This window comes from Scophthalmus maximus, chromosome 12 (genome assembly GCF_022379125.1).
Source record: "Scophthalmus maximus strain ysfricsl-2021 chromosome 12, ASM2237912v1, whole genome shotgun sequence".
Classification (NCBI taxonomy): Eukaryota; Metazoa; Chordata; class Actinopteri; order Pleuronectiformes; family Scophthalmidae; genus Scophthalmus; species Scophthalmus maximus.
The window spans coordinates 1171694-1192051 of record NC_061526.1 but is presented as its reverse complement, the minus strand read 5'-3'; the positions used below and the strand labels follow the sequence as shown (position 1 = coordinate 1192051).

The following is a 20358-nucleotide window of genomic DNA, read 5'->3' as shown; positions in this document are numbered from 1 at the left end:
TCAATCTGAAATTGATATACAGTAACTATAGTCAGGTGATAAGTAACCAAAAATGACAGTACTGACATACCTCAGATCTAAAGTAACTGATTCTCTGGCATGCAGAGGGTGACCGCATAATAAAATTATACATTTATGAATAAGAGTAAAACAAATACCGAAGAATCTCTGTGACATTTGCTCCGGGTTTGACTTAATAATAAATTACTTTCTGCCTCCTTTCATTCCATTGTTTTTCCGCGGTATGTGCTAGATTTGTGTAAATATAACTATTTTAAATTATACATAACAGGAGCCCAAGGATAGAAAGAAACATTGTAGGGCCCAACATTTATGTTCACACAGTGCAAAAAAAACAACAAGAAGTCAGGTTTGTATTGTGCTGCAGGGGGTCACACTACTTCTAGGAAATAGCCACAGTCTCACACGCCAAGTTCGACACTGACAGAAAGTTCTGACCTTTTCGCATACATATATGTATAAAAACTGTCTTGGATCAAGACAGAGGCATTACAACCTCAGTGTTATAAACTCTGCTTACTTTCGACAGTGTGGGTGGTGATGGACACATTTTTCCCTCCGGGCTGACATGCGGTTCAAATCCTGGTGGGCTCGGTCAGTGCCAACTTGAAGTACAATATAAAAGCTGTATATTAGCATTATACCAACAATAGCGACTAGAATATGAGCGTACCTGATGAACCTCAAATATTAGCATAGAGCATCCCAAGTTCACTGTACAGCATATTTCTGTCGTTTCAGCTGAAACAGAAACTCCTATATTACTGTCCAATAACTATATCTTATTGATTCGCTAATGAGTAAGGCTACAGTACAATCATTTAATTACACCAGGGTACACATCTCTATGTACCCTGCCAACTCCAGTAAGGGAAGTGTAATTAGCCACTTACAGTAACTTAAGTGAGAACTCACAGTCATACCCTCACCCACAGAGATTTGCTAAAACTAATAAAGTTGGCTATTATACAAATGATCCACTGAAGACAGAGAAGCTGTTTGCAAGCACTGCTAAGTTTAATTATTGCTCGGTTTATATAGATGTTGCAGTGATTTAAGTTTGTTGAGATGCTCTTCACTGTATTGTAACAGTAGCAATTCTTCCTGTTTTTTTTTACACCAATGGTTCAGAGAAGATACATCAATACACAGCTGTATCATTCATACTGTGCTCTGTATACATCATAATTGCATTTTCTAACTAGCTGAGTAAAGAAATCTCTTCACAACACAAGTGGATTGCTCCCTGTACTGTACATCCAATCACATCTTCAAAATGAGAGTATCAAGATGAACAAGTCAAGTCAAACTGTCATTAACAGATTTTCGGTGTCAGACTGTCTGTACTGTACACTACTAACACACCTTTAAAATAAACAGCATGTCACCTTGAGAAATCGTGCTCGTCATCATCACTACGGGTCCGGGAGGTGTTTATCTTAGCGCACCTCAAAGGAGCTGGAGAGCCGAGGTTACTGCGAGGCTCTGTCAGATGTTCCAACAATAAGCCTTCCTACAATTCTGCAGCTGTTTGCACTGTTTACACGCTTATGATCATTCGATCTGCCTCACATCAAAGTCAGGCCCCCAGGCAAGACATTTCAAGCAATTTTACAGAAATGCAGAAAGTAACCCCCCCCCCCCCCCCCCATCTCCAATTCACACACATGCACACAAGACACAGGATAACAATGACAATGGAGCACATAGACACAGACAATAATTTAATTTAGTTTAAAAATGAAGATAGAGGGCCCTTGTATATGGAACAGGTACAGCAAATAAGTGACAGCGTAGAGTAGAGGCTCGTGATGATATCATCACGAGCCTCCACTCGTGAAGCTCCAATGAAGCCTCGAAGCCTGTGACCCCAGACTGTCTGATATCAAGAAAGAAGACAGACTTTAAACAGCACTGAAACGGTGATTGTCATCGAAATAAATCCCTGTCATATTCACGCTGGCCTGCTCAACGCATAATCTGCCAACTGTAGCAGGCATATCAGCGTGATGAGATTGAGTGGGCGTGGCTGCATGGCGAACAATTAGCTTCAGCCACAACCTTTAGCTGCTACCTTGGATTAGACTGTGGCTTACTGACAGATTCCCCTGGCTCACAATTTATGGTTTTTCTTTTGAAGTAACAAAATCCCTAAGCTGCAGTATGAGAAAAACCCTCCCTTCCGTCCTGTCCTCTCTAAAAGCCAATGTCAAAAAAAGAATGCACCCTTGCTGCTTTCTGCATCTTTGACACAGAATGGGGGTGGAATAGGGAATATTGTGTATTCTGGCAATGTTGCTTTGATGTTCAGCAGTAATAGAATTTTTTTTTAGAAGTTTTCAGCTACTCGGGTGTGGCTGCGAGTCACTGAGGCTTTTTTTTAACTGACAGAAACAAACGAGTATCATGTTCATCTCTGAGACTTTGAAGTGTGTCACTGTCACCCCGCTGGTTCCTCAAATCTATGCAATGGGAGTGGGAGAAATTGTCAGGCCTGCCCAAGCGCAATTTCACACACTTCATGAAAGTCAAGCCTAGGTTGTCATTCTTACTTAATGCATACAAGGCCCGAGGCATTGTGGGTGGATTTAGTCTGGGGCATCTCTGAAGATGAACACCAAACTATTAAACTCTGCCCGCTGACCAAACAGTCCCAAAAGGCTGAGATGAATCGGTAAATCTAAAATGAATAAATAAGGCAGAACTTGGTTTCCACTTCCAGGGGCTGGCTGCACAAGAAGAATGAAAGAGTTAAAGGGTCAGTAAGCGATTCTGGAGAAAGCTTGTCTCTCTCTTTGTTGTTCTTGTCATTTTTCACTGCTCTGGTCGGCTGCAAACCCGTGACCTCCGCTATGCGAGTCGGACACACTAGCCACAAGGCCAAACCACGGAATTGCAGCACCACCTGCTATCACGTCTCTTAAGGTGTGGACGAGTGATGTTTACAAACTGTACTTGCAGTGTTGTGTGGTGCGGTCCGCACCATTTTTTTGTTTCGATTTCCGAACCCTGGGCTGAGTTTTTTTCCGTCGCACGAACAAAAGCGACAGCTAACGGATGGTGAGGAAATATTCAAAGATTTTTTCTAAACGTGTTTTGCTTTAGAACCACTTACTGCCCATTTAAGCGTAAGAAACTCCTCCCTCCGCTCACTTCAGTCACCGGCACTGTCACCATGAGTCAGAGAGCAATGCTGAAGTTTGGATACAGTTCAACTAAGTTCTGTAAATGTAATGTGCTCACATGCTTGGCCAATTATGTTGATTCTCACAAAATGTAAGGTTGTAGCCATGATAATAGACAACGCTTGAAATATGGATGATGATGCTACAAATTCTAGAACGTGCATTCTTTAGACACATCTGCATGATAACCGTCAATTCTTGAGTTAGAGCCAACACATATTTTTTGACCTTTGACCACCAACTTATAATCAGTTCATCCTTGTGAACATTTGTGCCAAATTCCCTCAAGGCCTTTCTGCATCACCGCGTTCATAGCAATGGGAAGGCCGTGACGAGAGACAACTCAATACCATAATGTCTCTGACCACTCCTGTCGTCTGAGTAATTATCAGTTGTAGGTTTATCTGACTGCTGCTGACATTAGACCACTGTGCAAATACTGAATTGACTTTAAAATTCTTCTGCTTGTCTATAAAGCACTTAATGGGTTAGGACCGAAATACCATTCGGATCTACTCCAGGGTTATGAACCTGCCAGACCCCTCAGATCTTCAGACGGCGGTCTGCTTACTGTTCCCAGGGTCAGAACAAAGCATGTATAGGCAGCTTTTTGTTTTTATGCTCCTTATGTCTGGAACAAAACCCCGGAAAATCTGATGTTCGCCACCACACCACAATCTTTTAAATCTGGTCTTAAAACATTTCTTTTCGACAGTGCATTTAATGTATTTCTACTGTTCTCATTCCCTTGCACCATACCTTTTATTTGTTTTATTTTGTTATATTTTCATATATATATATATATATTCTTTCCTCTATTTTAGACTTGTGAACCTGTTGTCTGTATCCCTTTCGCACTTTAATTATTGTTATATATTTACTGTATTTTTTTATTGTTTTTATTTTTCTGTGAAGCACGTTGAATTACCTTGTGTATGAAAAGTGCTCAAATAAGGTTACCTTGCATTGATGTTTACTGTTCCCACCATTGTTTTACAGTCATACTCACAGCTATAGAGGTTATTAGCCTCTCCTGCTTATACAGTAAAGTTATCTTTCTCCCGAGTTAAAACAGAAATTGCAATACAGAACCTGAAAGCACAGATTGGCCCAAAAACATGAAAAACAAATTTATTTATTTTTCCTTATGACAGGTGTTTTCATGGTCTAAGCATGATTACCCCCCGTGTTGTTGATTACCTTTTGGTAACCTGATGTCCTGGTTGCCCGTCCCATTGATAAAAATACCTTAATTTCAAGTTTAGCTTTCGAAATTAGATTTAGCTGCGCTATCTCAAGGGTATGACATAACACCATGACTGTGTCCTAAATCAATTTACTCAACCATTAACGGACTGCGTAGATTTCATAGTTTACTTTATGACAAAGAGATTTTAGAAACTCATGAATCTTCTTTAGGTTGCATCATCGCTGACAAGTGAAGGCAGCACAGGACCCTAATTTACACTAATATAAAATGTGATGCATTGCACTGTGGGGTTGTAAGCAGAGAGTAGTGCTCATGTAGCGTACAGCATCTGCAGTCAGGCCCTGGACTCATGCCCTCATTAGAAGACGACTGTCCCCCAAGACTCCCCAGTTCAGGGCCAACTTGTGATTTGTGATTCTCAGGTCGCTCAGAGTGGTGCGGGCCTGCTATTGATTTGGCAGTGAGAGATGCTCACTCAGTGGACAGGGCTTTGTTTATTCACACTTTCGCTATTTCTTATTTTTCGTTTTCATACCCACAGTGACAGGCCATCGATTAGAGGAGAGGAGTTATCTCCCACCGAGATAGTGTGTGGATAGGCCTGGTAATAAGGTCATTAAACATCTCTGACTAGGCATAAATATAAGCCACGTTTTTTTCCCTCAGTTTACCAATAGTTTGAAGAAACACATCCTTCCCATCAGGACGCATATGAGCCATGACTTAGGTAGAAAATGGCAGTAAGTGAGCCAAACATTTTGAGAGCATCTGCATACTGTACATGGCACTGGAGCTTATTCAGTCCAATAAACGTGATGTCATTTGTCCTTGGCAAAGAACTAAAATGCCTATCCACAGGAGATTATTTGGGGTCGATGATTTCCTGGTGGGAAACCTGTCAGAGCTGAACATGCTTAACATAATGCCATAAACTGTCAAACTGATAGATTCAATTCACCGATTTACCACATTTGGACCAGGAAAAAAAAAACCACGGCATGAGATATTACAGATCTGCTTTAGACTTCAGACAGTCACGCAACAGTGATTTCGGCTCAGTGATATATACAACACTAAACAAACCTAAAACCTCCCAACATACATACTGTGTGCGTGTGTATAAGTGCTAAACATACGTTCTGTTTGTCTTTAGCTGTTCAAAACAAATATTCAACAATTTGTTCCTTATTTGCCCATATCAATTTTCAAGTAACACTCTATTGAACTGTCAGGGTTTTTTTAACAGGAGTCAGGGTGACCGCAACATTCACGTAATAGAGTAAACAAGACAAGATATCCCTCTGAGCTAATGCAGTTTTTGCCAAATTTGATAGTCAGAAAACATATTCACCAAGCGGAGAGGGTGACTTGATGTGATGAAATGATTTTATGCTGAAGCGTGTAAGCGATTGTTCACTCTTCAGCTACTTTTTGGGGGACCTGACCCCTTCTGGGGACTGGAGCCCTTCTAGGGGACTGGACCACAAAAGTGTACTGCACACAAGGGACAGGTGTTGAAAATTAGCCTAGGTTAAAAACACTATATGCAACACATCTGTATCATGTTATTGTAACCTATAACAAGATTTTTTGCATTGTCCCTGGCTAATAAACTAATAAAATAAAATAAACAGAAACACCTTTTTTTTACTGTGCTGTTTCTTCACCTTGGCCCAATAACTGTAGTCATGCTGAACATTTTATTTAATAAATTTAGGGAGGAATACAAACAGTATCATCCTGTGCCCTGGATATGCTCTACAAATAGCCTCCAAAATAGAAATGTTTTCCTCCTCTGCTTTGTAGGACAGACTGTGTGGTGGGGAGAAGACAGAGGAAAACAGACAGCGGAGCAGTCCTCTGCGGTTTGGAGCTGAGAGGAGCTCTTCCCGAGCCTGTCACCTGACAGCCGAGGACTAGTCGGTGACAGTTTGAGGTCAGGGTGTGTTTCCACTCGGCTCAGTGGCCAGGCGGCTGGAGAGCCGCAACATGCTCAGAGGTACATGAATGGCAGGTATCCTGAAAGTATATGGACTCCCCCTCGCTTCTTCTGACAGCACTCATACCCACGCTGATATAATCTAACAGGCAAACAGCACCATGGAGACAAAGCGCTACAGCCACTAAGTGTATCCTCTCCATGCGCTGCAAATAAAACTCAAACATGCAGTTGGCGAGGCTCAAACCTGATCACGACTTAAAGTAGAGACTATAGAGTCTTTATTAGCCCCACAAACGATGAGAGCATTGGAATGAACCAACAACACACCGATGAATTCCAATTCTCAGAGTTCGATGAGTAGTGGGACAAATTTCACGTCAATGTAGCAGTTCAATTTTGAACAGTGTTGCCTGATAGATAGCATTCATCCTCTGGTCACCATTCATTTGGAACAGATTTTTTATGTAAAGGAAGTTTCCAGGTTAATATGTCAAAAGTACATTATGACCTGATGAGATCAAAACATGAATGGTATGTCCTACTGTATCTCATATACACAACCTCGCACTTGATGTGAGGCCTGTGCGAGCCTGGGAGAAGCTCCAGGCACCAGCGACCCTTCGTTCCATTAACAGGTATAGATAATACGGTTGTGGTAACCTGGCAATTGCTCTAAAAGAGAGGTCAAGTGGTTATCAAAAACACCTGGGTTTATAGAACCAAGAAAGACAGCGTCCATCCTCTTGAGACCATGAACGGAACATTACTTTTTAAGTCAATACCACGAAGCACAAAGTTCAATTTTAAACCATGCAGAAGACATTAGCAATAATTCTCAGTGAACCGTGAATTTCTACTACAACACAATTTTCCCATTTTTCGACTATCTGCCAAGAAGTGGCTGCAATATTTTTGTTTAAAGACAAAGTGCTGGACAGATGAATATATAATTACAGTTTCACACCCTCAAAAGTCGTTGATCATTGGGCCAGAATGACCTGGTGCTTAAAATGACTGCACCACAAATGCCGTTGGCTTGATTCCACACAGAATCTGCTCAAGAGAACACTTTTACTTTTAGTCGACGCCAGTTGAGTAAAAATGACACAGTGTACGAGTTTACCTGTGAAAATCTAAAAGCATGCAAGATGAAATTAAGGTACTTATTACTTGATCAGTCAGAATTTCCAGCTCTTACCTTAGCTGTTGAATATTGCACATTAATAACTGCCACTGTCAGTGCAAGGAAAGAAGAATGTAAAAAATAGAATAGAAAAGTGCATAACTCTCTGGCTAATGTTTTGTACTTCTACTTATCTTCAGCCATTTATAAAAAACATGTCTATTATAATACAGAAGCTCCTTTAGAGAGCATTTAAAAATAAAATTGCCACGGAAGACAGAAAAGACATGGAGGCAGACTTACGGAGGGCGTGCCACTCGTCCTGCCGTATTGTCTTGGTGATGTTGTATGAAAGATTTTTGGGTATCGTAGCTGAGGAGTAGTGATATTTGATGTAGGAGCATCTTGCAATGGAACCTGCAGAGAGAGAGAAAAAAAAAAAAATATTTATTTTTTTATAATATGGACACATCATTGACTCACAGGTCATTATATAACATCCACACTGATGACACAGAGCGGTACATTAGGATAACATTGTTTCGCAGAGGCATGATTCAGCTGGAGAGTCCACGACCGCAGTTATTAATTAAATACCCAGACACTGTCAAAACACTCATCTTCCCTAAAACAATGGCAATCTGCTGTTGTATTGGACCCTAATGTCAACTCCGAGGGAACATTCACGACATACATTTCTATTATCTACAACTCGGATACAGTGGCTGTCAGAGAAACAATGAGTTCCTCAAAAGCTATTAACTAATCAGTCAAGGGAACCATTCAGTGTGTAATTAGAAATGTCCCCTGGCCTGGTAATGTGTGTGAGATTTCTATATGAAACATATTTCACTGACAATGTCGACTGACAGGCAGAAATGCTTTTGAATTACCAGAGACACGCCGCGTTGCAGAAATACTATATCATAAGGGTGGAAGATTGTGGAAGACAATAGCGAAACTGCAGCAGCAAATGTGTTTTATCGGAAACATAATTGTGACCAGATTCCATTTTCATCATCCTTTTTCTTTGAATCCCTATTCCAACATCCTGCAGCACAACAAGGCATTTTTATCTCCCTCATTCTGGGAATCTTGTCCGTTTCACTCCACTTATTGCTGCAGCTTTTTCGCCACCACGACTGCAGTGACTCATACAGCAGTGTTTTGAGCTAAATGCCAAGATACGCATGCCAAATGACAAAAAAAAACATGCTTATGTGTTGCTAATGTAATTTAGCATGTTCACATGTCAACCTTTGACCTAATTCATCTGAAGTACAGCTAAAAAATGCAAAACTGAATTAAAATGATGATCAAGGTGATGGCGCTAGAACCCGAAAAGTTCAATAATGTATACATTTCCACAACCACAAATGTCAACCTCATGACGATGCTAAATGAAAAGTCAGGGGGTCACGTCAGCATCCAGCTTCTGGTCGAACATGACGATCTGTACAAAGATTGATGGCAGTGCGTACACACCAAAAAAAACAGTTTTGTTGTTTAATTTGTACTAATTAATGTCCTTACCAATGCCTGTTACCAATGCTCTTCGTTGAATTTGCTTCTATCCTTTACACATACTTTTTTTTTACCTCAGCTAAGCATTTTTTTTAACATACTTTTTTAATTTGCAAAATTTCCACTCTTTATCTTATCACCATCCTACAATGAAACATTTTTTTTTTAAATCCAGTAATTGTTTTTCTCATCTCTGTCTTTGCTTCCTTATCATTATCTTCTAAATGACCTGCCTCTGTGTGTGTGTGTGTCTCTGAGAATGGTGGCTGCAAAATACTATTGGTTCATTTTCGGGCATGTGGAGGGAGAGAGCACTGCTTCCTCCCGACACTATTACATTACACTACATGTCCGCTCCAATTATTTCTGGCAAGCCTGTTTGGCACACTGAAAATTGCATTATTGGAGTCCCAGAAGATTTGAACTGCACAAACAGCGCAAACCAGGATAACACTCCACTGCCTCTCCTCTGTCCTGCAGCCATGCACAGACTCGCACAGCAGCAACACAACCACACACACACACACACACACTGGCATAAACAAGCAAACCCTGGAGACCACAACTGCTAACAATGATAATTACCCATTCGCTCACGCGGGGAGACTTGGTGTATTTGATGAAACCAATGGTGAAAAGGCAAAAGCAGTGTAAAATTCTAAAATGTGACGGAAAGCCATAATCGTACTGTACAGGATGTAACTAGTGGCCCAGACTCATTGAACAACCTGAGATATTCCCACCACGGCTGTCAATGAATACATGATCACACTCCTCTCACGCTGAGGCTTAAAGCTAATATTAGCTGCTGGGGGAGATGTAGCTATGGCTGACTCAGGCTCAGCAAGCAAACCTCTAATTCCTGCACTGGCTGAAATGAAGAGCTGGGCGGAACGTTACGGAGCAGGGAGAGGCAGGGGTGGTACATACATGTCGTAGCTGTATAAAAGCTTAAAATTATCAGCACATATGGATTGTATTAAATGTCTTTGCTGCTGTCTGCCTTAGGTTTTGCCTGAAACAGGGAAAAATGCAAATATTAACAGATGGCATCTTGTTAATAATCTCTTTAGTCTCCATACATAAATCTCTATAATCCTGGGGTTGGGGGTGGGGTAGTATGTTTGTATGACTGGTGACAGCATGTGATATGTAAAAATATGTCAATACATGATTATTTTCAGCACAGTCTGTCAGTGGATTGGTCAGTCTGTCTGTCAACCACTCAGCTCTTGGTGCTGAGCCTGAAGCCATGGGGACGTAATCCCAAATTTAAGGTTGTAAAGTTCCACTTCCTACCACTGTGCCTATGTAAAGCAACACCTAGTGCATATTTAAATCATTTTCTTACTCCATGTAAAAGAAGTAATACCAGAAGTAAATCACTCAAAATGTCAAGTGTTAGCAGTCTCAAAACGTTAGTGTGCCGAATGGCTCCAGTCATACTAAACTCTACATTTATAAAGTACCTATGACCTATGGCTGTCTGATGTAGTAATTGGGTAAAAAAAAGAAATACAACATTCATCTATCTTTTAATGTAGTGAAGTTCAACCAAAAACTTGAAATTAAAGTACTTTAGAACTGTAATTAAGAATTGGTAAGTAAATGGGATTGATAATGTACAGTATGTGCTACATTTCTTACAGTACTGTACTAATCTGACTTTTGACAGATTTTTTCAAGAGTTAAACCAACCAACATCTCAAAATAAAAACGTGCACTGCCCCATTCAGTGACCTGGCAGACAATAATGAAGGTAGCAGAGCTATGCTGAGAAATCTGTTTTTCCAAACATGGCAGACGTCAATCCAAACAGCGGCAGGCTAAATGCAAATATGATTTCCAATCTGAAAGCTTTATAATCTATATTGTATTGTTTGTCTGTCGATACTTTACCAGAATGAGACCTTAATTGGATGGTAACTCTGGTCTGTGAATGTCACTCCATTCTCGTTTCCAGGAAGGCGCTTCCACTGAGGAGTGAAATCCAGAATGTTCTAGCTTTACCCCGGTGTCCCTCGTGGCCGGCATCATAATGCAGCACTGATTAATCAGTGGTGTTCCTGTGTAATTCCTGTGCTCAGTGAAGGCTTTCCTTAAGGCTCCCAAAAGTCATCTCAGGATACCGCAGAACTGCTTCCACTGTGCAGCGTTTGAAGTTGAGCCTTGCTGTGCGATCCTGCTGGCATGAAAACAACGGTTTCTGTTGGCGTTACAGTTTGAACAGAGAGGTGGCTAACAGTGATCTGTCTTGTGCAGTAGAGTCATGGGGCTGGTATGGATTTTCCTGATGTTTGAGGAAGCCTCTGAGACCTGGAGGGATTTCAAAAAGGCCAATAAAACTGATGACCCTGGCAAAAGGCTCATTAGAGCAGTATGGCAATGGGTTTCTATTACCCAACCAACTTGAACATGTACAGCTCACCACTGGCCGCATACTGCTCATATAAAGGTATTAAGGAAGCTACTAGAGGGTAAAGAACAAATTAAGTGCAGATAGGTTTTAGGGTTTTTTGTTTTTCTTTCATCTGCTGCAACATGGAAAGGAAAAACAGCACTGACAATTTAGCATGGGCTGTAATTAGTGCTCCTTCTCATAAACATTTCCATGCAGGTAATCAATACTGCTTAGCTGCCTGTTATGCAGGAACAGCCCTCCTATTATAGGCTGGGCTGAATGCTTTGATGAAGATGTACTTCGATTCAAAGTGGGAAGTGGGGAATGAGAGCCTGACAAGTGGTCAGAGTCCATTAAGTCAAGAGGTTTTGAGCAGATGAATGAAAAAAAACAACCAAACCAATTCTGCTCGTCAGTGACAGGAGCAAGAATCCTCCTACCTCAAAAGTAGAACATTTTTCCTTAATGCAGGGGAACAAAGATACTCGATAGACATCCTAATGCTGACAAATCCAATAGTTTTAGCAACATTTCCATCCTTGGATCTCGTCTTTTTCTCCAACCTTTCACACAAGCAGTCTTTGAATGCTAACACAGCTTCAATTCATTGACAAAACAAGATGTAATATCTAAAATACACAACGGGCCATTTGCCAGTGCCTCACAAAACAACCAAAGGTAATCAGGAAAGATTACCTTTATGCTTAAAGAAACTAATGTTAACTGTTGGTGGGAGACAGGTCTCAATTTCTTGGTTCCACAGCCACACCCCTTTGTACACGCAACCAGACCTTTGCTACTGGCAGGAGATACTGAGGAATCATACAACTGAAAGAGGTCAATTTTAAGGAAAACATAAGCATAGTAAAAAAGCCATAGCATCACAAAATGAATGCACGTCACAGCAAGGCACGCATTACTTAGTCTTAACATATAAGCTTGATAGTTTGTCCTCAAGAAAGTGAACAAGAATGGTCCAAAATGGAAAAACCATGTGATGACAGGGAAATTGGCAGTAATAGATTGAAATGTTCTGCCCTAAGTGGAAATTCTGGCCTCATGTACAGGAGGACACCAAATTTCACCCTGAGCGATCCTTTGGGGACAACAAGTATTTAAACCAGATTTCTGGCCAACAGCTGTCAGCCTTTCTTGCCTTGGACCAAGCCGATGCTGGCTACATTGATTGTCCCTTTCACCAAAGGACAACTTTGTATATATATATATATATATATACTTTATATATCTTAGTCCTAATGACCACTCAGATTGCTTCACATTATTAGTCACATTCACCCTTTCAAACTTCTACATACATTTCTCTCCTCTAATCACACATAATTCACACAGTGCCGGCACAGCTGAGGACACTTCAAGCATGTGGACTGGAGGAGTCAGGGATCGAACCACCACCTTTCTGGTTAGTGGGCGACCCCCTGATCCACAGCACCCCGACGATACATTTTGAATGAGCTAATTATAATTGGAACATAGTAAAATGCAGGAAGGAACTGAAGTGAGTAATGTACAGACAGAAAAGAAAGTTGGGCACTCAGAGGCTTCTGTATTATTTAATTTTCAATTTTGCTGACATTGTGTTGGCACAATGTCTTCTGTTACGTATACCCAAACTATGACTGAAAATCACAATAGCTTATCATTTCTGTCACTCAAGGCTACACTGTAATTACATTCATTACATTAAGAGCTTCATACAAGACACAACTCAACTGAGTGGACAAAAAGCTAGATTACTAGAGTGTGTTAAGCACATGTTATTTCTGCAACGTGATGTGAAGTCACCTTCACAAATGTTGCTGCCCTATTGTAGCAATGAATGAGTAAGCATAAAGCTTGACAGTGGGCAGGGGACTCCTCTCTCCCCCGTTCATCTCAACTGGAGTCCAGAACACACCCTACATATGTCACACTTCCACATGCAGCCCCAATATAACCATGACACTCTGGGGGAGTGTCATGGCACTGATGCATAACTAATTAACCAACTATCTCTTCATTTACTCTGCAGCGTCAGTGGTGATGGGCCTACAGTGACCTCTTGTAAAGTTCTTTTTAATTAAACGGGCTGGAGTCACCACACAACTAGCTGAGTGGAACTTCCTACTACATACAACAGACAACTGTCATGAGGACCTTGGCCTAATCCCTCCCCCAGCCCTCTCATAGAGAACACTGGATCTCAGGTAGCAGGGTGTGTGTGTGTGTGTGTGTGTGTGTGCCTGTGTGTGTGTGTGTGTGTGTGTGTGTGTGTGTGTGTGTGTGTTTGTGTGTGATTGTGTGTCCTGCCAAAAAGAGGATCTGTCAATAGCTTGTCCGACAAGAGTTGATCTCAGATGGGGCTGGAGGAAACATCTCATAAGTGATTTCAGTATTGATCGGCTCATTTTGCAGATCAATCATCTGTAGAGCAGCTGCATTAAATTGTAGGGATCTGGAAGGAACTATGTATATCCTAACACTGAACCCATGTGAGTAAAGTTAAGATTTTTATTGTGTCAAACCCCCTTTATTAATGTTTTTTTTAAGACTAGCATTTCTTTAACAGTAGTCATTCAGAGTATTTAAGGACTTCTGTTTTTAGTTTTTTTTTATTGTTACTGGCAGAGCCTGCCTTTATTTTCTTTTTTCAGATTGCACAAACATGGGTTTATATGAGTATGAGTGGCTGCTTGGAACTCGGAGAGTTCCTTTTCTGTAAATTCTCAATCAGTGACCAGTGACAGTGACATATCTTATTCTAATGTCTCCGTCTACATGAGTGAGTTTCATCATATTTAGGGCTGTGTTTTCTGATGTGATCCAGTTTTTAAGTTTCTGCACTCCATGCTTGACTGTCTTGATAAATTCGGTGTGATGCACATTTATCCAGCTCTTAGGCCATCTGTACAATAAGATGTAATATGAAACTCTTCACTCTGGCACTGTCATATTCTCTTTCCCAAAGAAATGTTGCTACCACTGCTGTGCCATCAGTACAACATAAGCATCAGTGAACCTCAAGACTTCTCACACAGAAGCTTCACATTAAAAACCTCCTTGTCCTTGAAATCATTTGATTTCGGAGCTATTACATATCCATGGACTATACTGTTTGTCCGTTGAGGATGCCACATTCACACCTACAGGAAATGTCTAACCTGCATGTCTTTGGACTGTGGGAAGAAGCTTGCAGTACCATGGAGACATGGAGAGGGCATGCAAACTCCTAGGAGAAATGGCAGGTTGTAACTGGAATTATTGTCCGGTATTCTGAGTCGTATGTACATAAACCCTCATCAGCCACTTTATGAAGAACGCAGGTACAACTGCTTATCGTGTGCAATCATCCAAACAGCCGATCATGCCATAAGGACATCCTGTGAACCCACTGGGTCATATGTATTCATGTCTCAGGTGATTCAGTCTGGCTGTTTATTAATAAAGAGATAAGGCACCCCACACAATGCTCTTAAAATAAAAAAGATTTATTTCACAAATTAAGTAATCAGCAGCATAGTCTACACCATTTCCACATATTTACCTGTGGGGGAGTAAATTCTGTATTCATTTCTTTCTTCCTTATTGCTGAATATACAGTAACAACAACATATACAGCAATTAATTCACTGTTTCTGCAGCAGCCACAAGACTGAGTCTACCAAACACATAAAAAAGAGGTTGAGGCTGAAGGTTCAAATCCTCCTGCTGAGCTGCTAAATGGTCGATTGTGTTCACCGGCTAGCTTGTTAGCGATAATTCTTTTGAGCGTTCATCTTCACGTTACACATTTTACATTGCACATAATCAAATGTGTACACTATTATGAATGAAATTAATAGAAAATAGCAGTTTCCATTTCACACTTGCCTGATCCCATATATTTAATCTTACAAGATCTTTCTTTACATCACTTTGAAAAATGCAATGCTCACAGTGTGTGCTTATGCAGCGCAAAATAAAGTGTTTTGCTAAAAAAAATATGTTTATTGAGTAGTAGTTGTAGCTTATATTGAATATATCCACATGAATTGGGAGCATCACACACCAGCAGCATGTAGTTCTGCGTGATATAAGGGGAGAGAATGAGAACGAGGAGTAATCTGATGCCAGGCTTGGTGATACTTAGCAGTATCCTGCTTCAATCACCATTACTCCCCTTGGCCTGAGGCCGCACTGCTGTCAACATTTAATTTCTTGACTAGCGAGGGATACTTTTACTTGTCTGTGGCTCGTCTCTGCGGATAACCGCATCCAAAGACACCTAATCCCAAACCTTGCATGTTTTTGCACTGGGAAGACAAACAACATTTCACAACATTAGGCCTACACTGCTTCACTGTGAAGGAGCTACTTCATTTATCCTTTCAAGAGCAGAGACCTCATAGAGTGCTTAAAAGGGGAGATAATGAAAACCAAAGCTTCACTTACTGACATAAAGTATAATAATATAGAGGTGTCCACAGATCTTAAATCCTGTCAGCGGAATTTCCCAAATTTAGGAGACACTATTTAAGAGGTGCAGTTCCCTTTAGTTTTTAATATTGTTCTAGGAACGATGGCTGAACAATTTGGGCGATTTTCTTCTGACTGTTATTGCGATTGCGATTTGATTTGCGATTATAATTACGTGCAAGTGCACACACACACACACACACACACACACACACACACTGAAAGAGAGCGAGATGTGTTGAAGAGACAAGGGGGGAGAGCAATGAATGAACACACGGTTTAATGAGCGGAATAGTCATGTAGTCACCATGTTCGTTACCTCACGGTGCCTACGTGAGACATTTTCATATGGAGTAACAGTGGCAAACGACTCTGATGTGGTACTGTGTTTGCTAAACAGGACGTCACTACTTTCCCTGACTTGTTGGCTGTACACTCGTCATGTGCCTGAGGCGCTTTTTAAAGCGCTGATACAGGTTGGTGGTGGCGCCTTGGGATGTAGCGACTGAATGCTTTGCACAATACCTTCTTTTGTTGGACATCTGTCAGCTCAAACCCGAAATACTCACATACAACAGAATTGCGACTTTTCTTCAGGACTAAATTGTCAAACGTTGTTTCTGGCTCCTTGGAGGCCGCTCCGCTAATGCAATATTATTTCTTGGTTTCACTCGTGTGTTGTTGGTGGGTGCATACGCAGTCGCCCTGGGCAACTTCTGATTGGTGAGAATGACTGTCACACTGAGTTTGACAACCAAATATAAACCGCAATGTTTCAAATTGCGATTTCGATTTGAAAGTGGTTGATCGTTCAGCCCTACTACGAACAACCAGAAAACCCTGATCAGAAAAGCTCAGACAATCTAGGCAGCCGTCTGAAGCTCTATAAGGGATTACCGGACTTTCATTTGGATTTGCCATTTAATGAGGAGCCAGTGAGAAGCAATTGCAATCAGTGTCACATGAGACTTTTTGACAGCAGCTTTTTGGACAACTCATGGACTATCCAGGGATGTTTTGCTTAGGCAGGTGAAAAAGGAGTCGCAATAGTCATGACAGGATAATGGCAAAGCATTTACGTTTCCATGTCCAGTTAAAACACAATTGGCCTGAACTTTGCAATGTTTCTCAGCTGGAAAAACCAGGAACCAATCAAACGGTTAACATGTTGGTCCAGACTCATGGCTTGGTCCATATTAATACCTAGATTGATATAGATTATTTAAATGATAAAATGAGAGACTCAAGACAATGTATTATTTTAGAGGCAATTCTAGGATGGTCAGAAATGAACATCTCAGTTTTGTTTCAGCATTGGCTGTGACTAATTTCAATTGAGACGTACAATTGAACATAATCTGCTTGACAGTGATTAGAGATAGATCCTAGAACCTTGAGGCACACCACAATACAGAGCTTTGGATGAGAAGACAGAACTGCAGATATAAACTGCAAATCTCCTATCAGAGAGGTAAGAGGAGAACCACTGCAAGCCTGACCCAGAGATACTCACCCACTGTTCAAGCCTATCAACCAAGTTACAGTGGTGTTTCTCCTGAATTACCATGCATTAAAATACCAATCAAATCTCACAGAGAAGTTTCAAGAAGAAGCCAAAACAGAAACTTATCAAAGTAATTTAGCTCATTGATTGCAGTTGTACGCTGCTTACAAAACACTTTAAATATAGTTTTAGCTACAAATTGTAACATGGAAATTGGCCTGTAAATTGGGTGTTGAGATGTATCAAGGTTGGATTTATTTAAATAACTGGTTTATTTACAACTTGTTTGAATTGAGAAGAGATACAACAAGATAACAGAGAGTTGTTCACTATGGGGAGCAAAGACCAACAGAGCCTGTAACGTCTTTAAATGATGATGATGGTCAACCAAAAAACCTCCTTTGGTCCCCTTGATATCTTACCAAGCTAGTAAGATCTGTGCTATTTTAGGGCTGACTGTAGAGAGGAGGTGAGAGGAGGACAAGACTGATCCAACCCAATGTAATTTAACCTTGCCCACAAAGAAGAAATGAATTTGTTACATTCCTCAGTTAAAGAAATGGAATAGTAGATGATGATGGAGTAACATTATCACTAATGGTGTCAAATAAAACTTAATTATTCATTCATTTGTCCAAGATAAGGACTCTATCAGAGGAGCCAATCGATTAAAATATTGGCAACTTTGTCCAATGCTGATAAAAAAGCAATGTTTGTAAAAATGCTTGTAAATGTTTGTTAGTAAAATTGAAAATGGTGAAAACATTCTGCAGCAGAAATGTGGTTAAGGATGCCAGAGGTATTGATACAGATGACAAAAAAAATGAAACACAGTTGTGATCAGTAATAAAATGATCAGGGTCAGTGATAAATCTGGGAGATTTAAGGATAGGGGTATAAAAAGTCAGTGAATGCAGTTTAAAAATTATCAGTTCAGGTTGTGTGGGCTGTAGATTAAACTACAGTAGAAAAAAAATGGATTAGTATATCGAACTTTAATCATTTGAAGCTCCAAATGAAGAGGACGACTCAGTGTTCACCAGGTGGCATAGGAAGTGGTTGCTGATCACCACAGAAAGTCCTCTACCATAGCCAGAAAGTCTGGGCGAGCTGATGAAAGTATAATCCTTCTGGCAGAGTTTGATTAGAGGGCCACGTTCCATCTCCCTGTGCCAGCTTTCAGTCGTGAACAGGAATATTTTTTTTAGACAAGGCTAAATACTTTGTCAAACCACTTGTTTTCTATGGAGCAAGCATTCAACAGTGGGGGGGGGGGGGGGCATCCTCTCACTGGAGAGTTGGGGGTGGGAAACAGGTCAGAGAAAAGACAGTCTGACATTCCCACCCATTGGATGAGGGGAAATCATGTGACTGAGTAATAGGATACCCCCATCCAAAGCTATGCATAAGATAACGGTGCTGTTTTCTGACAAAACTTCCCCTCCAGAGCCGTCTTAGCTTCACCCAGCCGCTGCCCGCCCTTCTACCTCTCCTCTTCCCATAGTTGCAACAGCTCTAATGCCGCAGACTACCAATATGCCAGTATGCCAATTAGTGGCACAAACAGTGGCGGTGAGTGAACAGAGCGTCACACAGAACTGGTAGGATACATGGAGACAAACACGGGCCTCATCATGCCCAGAAACAAGGTGTTACTCACGAGAAGCACTCCTTGCAGCCATGCGATTGAGGCATATTGCTCTCGCCCCAAATGGATTTCTAACTCATTTGAGCCAAATTGCCCTTCAGGGCTCTGCAAACTTCTCTGAGCCAGACACTGTTTGTTAGTAATTGCGAGTGGAAGCGATTGCACTGAAGGAGTGTGCGTCTGTTTGTATGCATCCTTCCCATGTGAGGGTAGTGAATTTCTGCTGTTGGATGTTGTTCTTGCAGGGATGAATACTTTTATTGCTGTGGTGTATTTTTGGACTCATAGACTTCCGTATGACTGGGCATTAGAGAGGGACTCACTCTAATCTCCTACTTGATGGTGCTTGACCGATGGGTAAACCTTAATTCTAAATGTGTATTAAGTTCTCTGCTGTCTTAATAATTAAAGTGAAGGACTGTAATGTAGATAGAGAATTTCTTCCAATGGCTGTTTCATTCAAGGGTCATCAACGTAGAAGTGAATGTTAGAATAAAGCTCCCCAAAAATATATCAATTGAATTTCTAGGCATTCAGTACAGATAAGTGTAGAATTTGTTTAGCCTAGCTTAGCACAAAGTCTGAAAGTATGGGGAAATTGCAAGCCTAGCAGCAACATTTACAAATTCATATTTTGATAATTCAAGAAATTTGTAAAGGTAAAAATAATTGTTGCATGGCACTTGTTTGTTAAATAGGTACCTGTCTCAGTGAAGCCAAATAAATCTGGTTCACTTTTCACAAGCTAATTGATACAATTGTGAAGGTCTCAATTCAAAACTATAATCTTTAATAAGCTGCTAGCTAAATATGTTGCATGTTACACTGGTCTCTCCAGCTGAATGCTGACAGAAAGAGCAGTTAGAACTAGTTTATTGAGTCTGTGTATTTTGCCAAACTTGGTGTCTAGACTCAGAGTCCCTCACTGCATGTTCTTTCACACTTTTACTTGGATGTACATGCAAAGTACTCACACTGCAGAGCCAGCAGTCATAGAAGAGAGCAGAGCTGCAACACAAACTAGGTGAGGTGGATGAATTACAGTTCAGTAGAGATCAAGGACTGGCCAATTATAACTCTATAAAAGACCTGGCTAGAGATCCTTAGGATCATCTAGGTACATTTCTCTCTAGTAGAGGTTAAGTTGGTAGAGGCTATAACTCATGTACAACAATTTTTGCTTGTTTGTGACCGTGACCACAGTATTACCTAATCCAAGTGTAGTAGTTGCCTTACCTTTACTATGGCAATCCTATTTAGGAAACAAAACCATGATATTTCCTAACCTTACCATTCAACACTACAGTTGCCAAGCAAAGATAGTGTAGAAAGAAGTTATTTGAAGAAC

At 40.8% G+C, this 20358-nt stretch overlaps 1 protein-coding gene across 1 annotated transcript in view; it reads right to left on the bottom strand.

The window, feature by feature from the left end:
- tmem178b (transmembrane protein 178B) overlaps positions 1-20358 on the bottom strand; it is a 117161-nt gene that overhangs the window by 46946 nt on the left and 49857 nt on the right. Inside the window, exon 3 of the mRNA XM_035620296.2 lies at positions 7785-7898. Coding sequence (XP_035476189.1) covers positions 7785-7898 — 114 coding nt within the window. The remainder of the gene's footprint in view (positions 1-7784; positions 7899-20358) is intronic.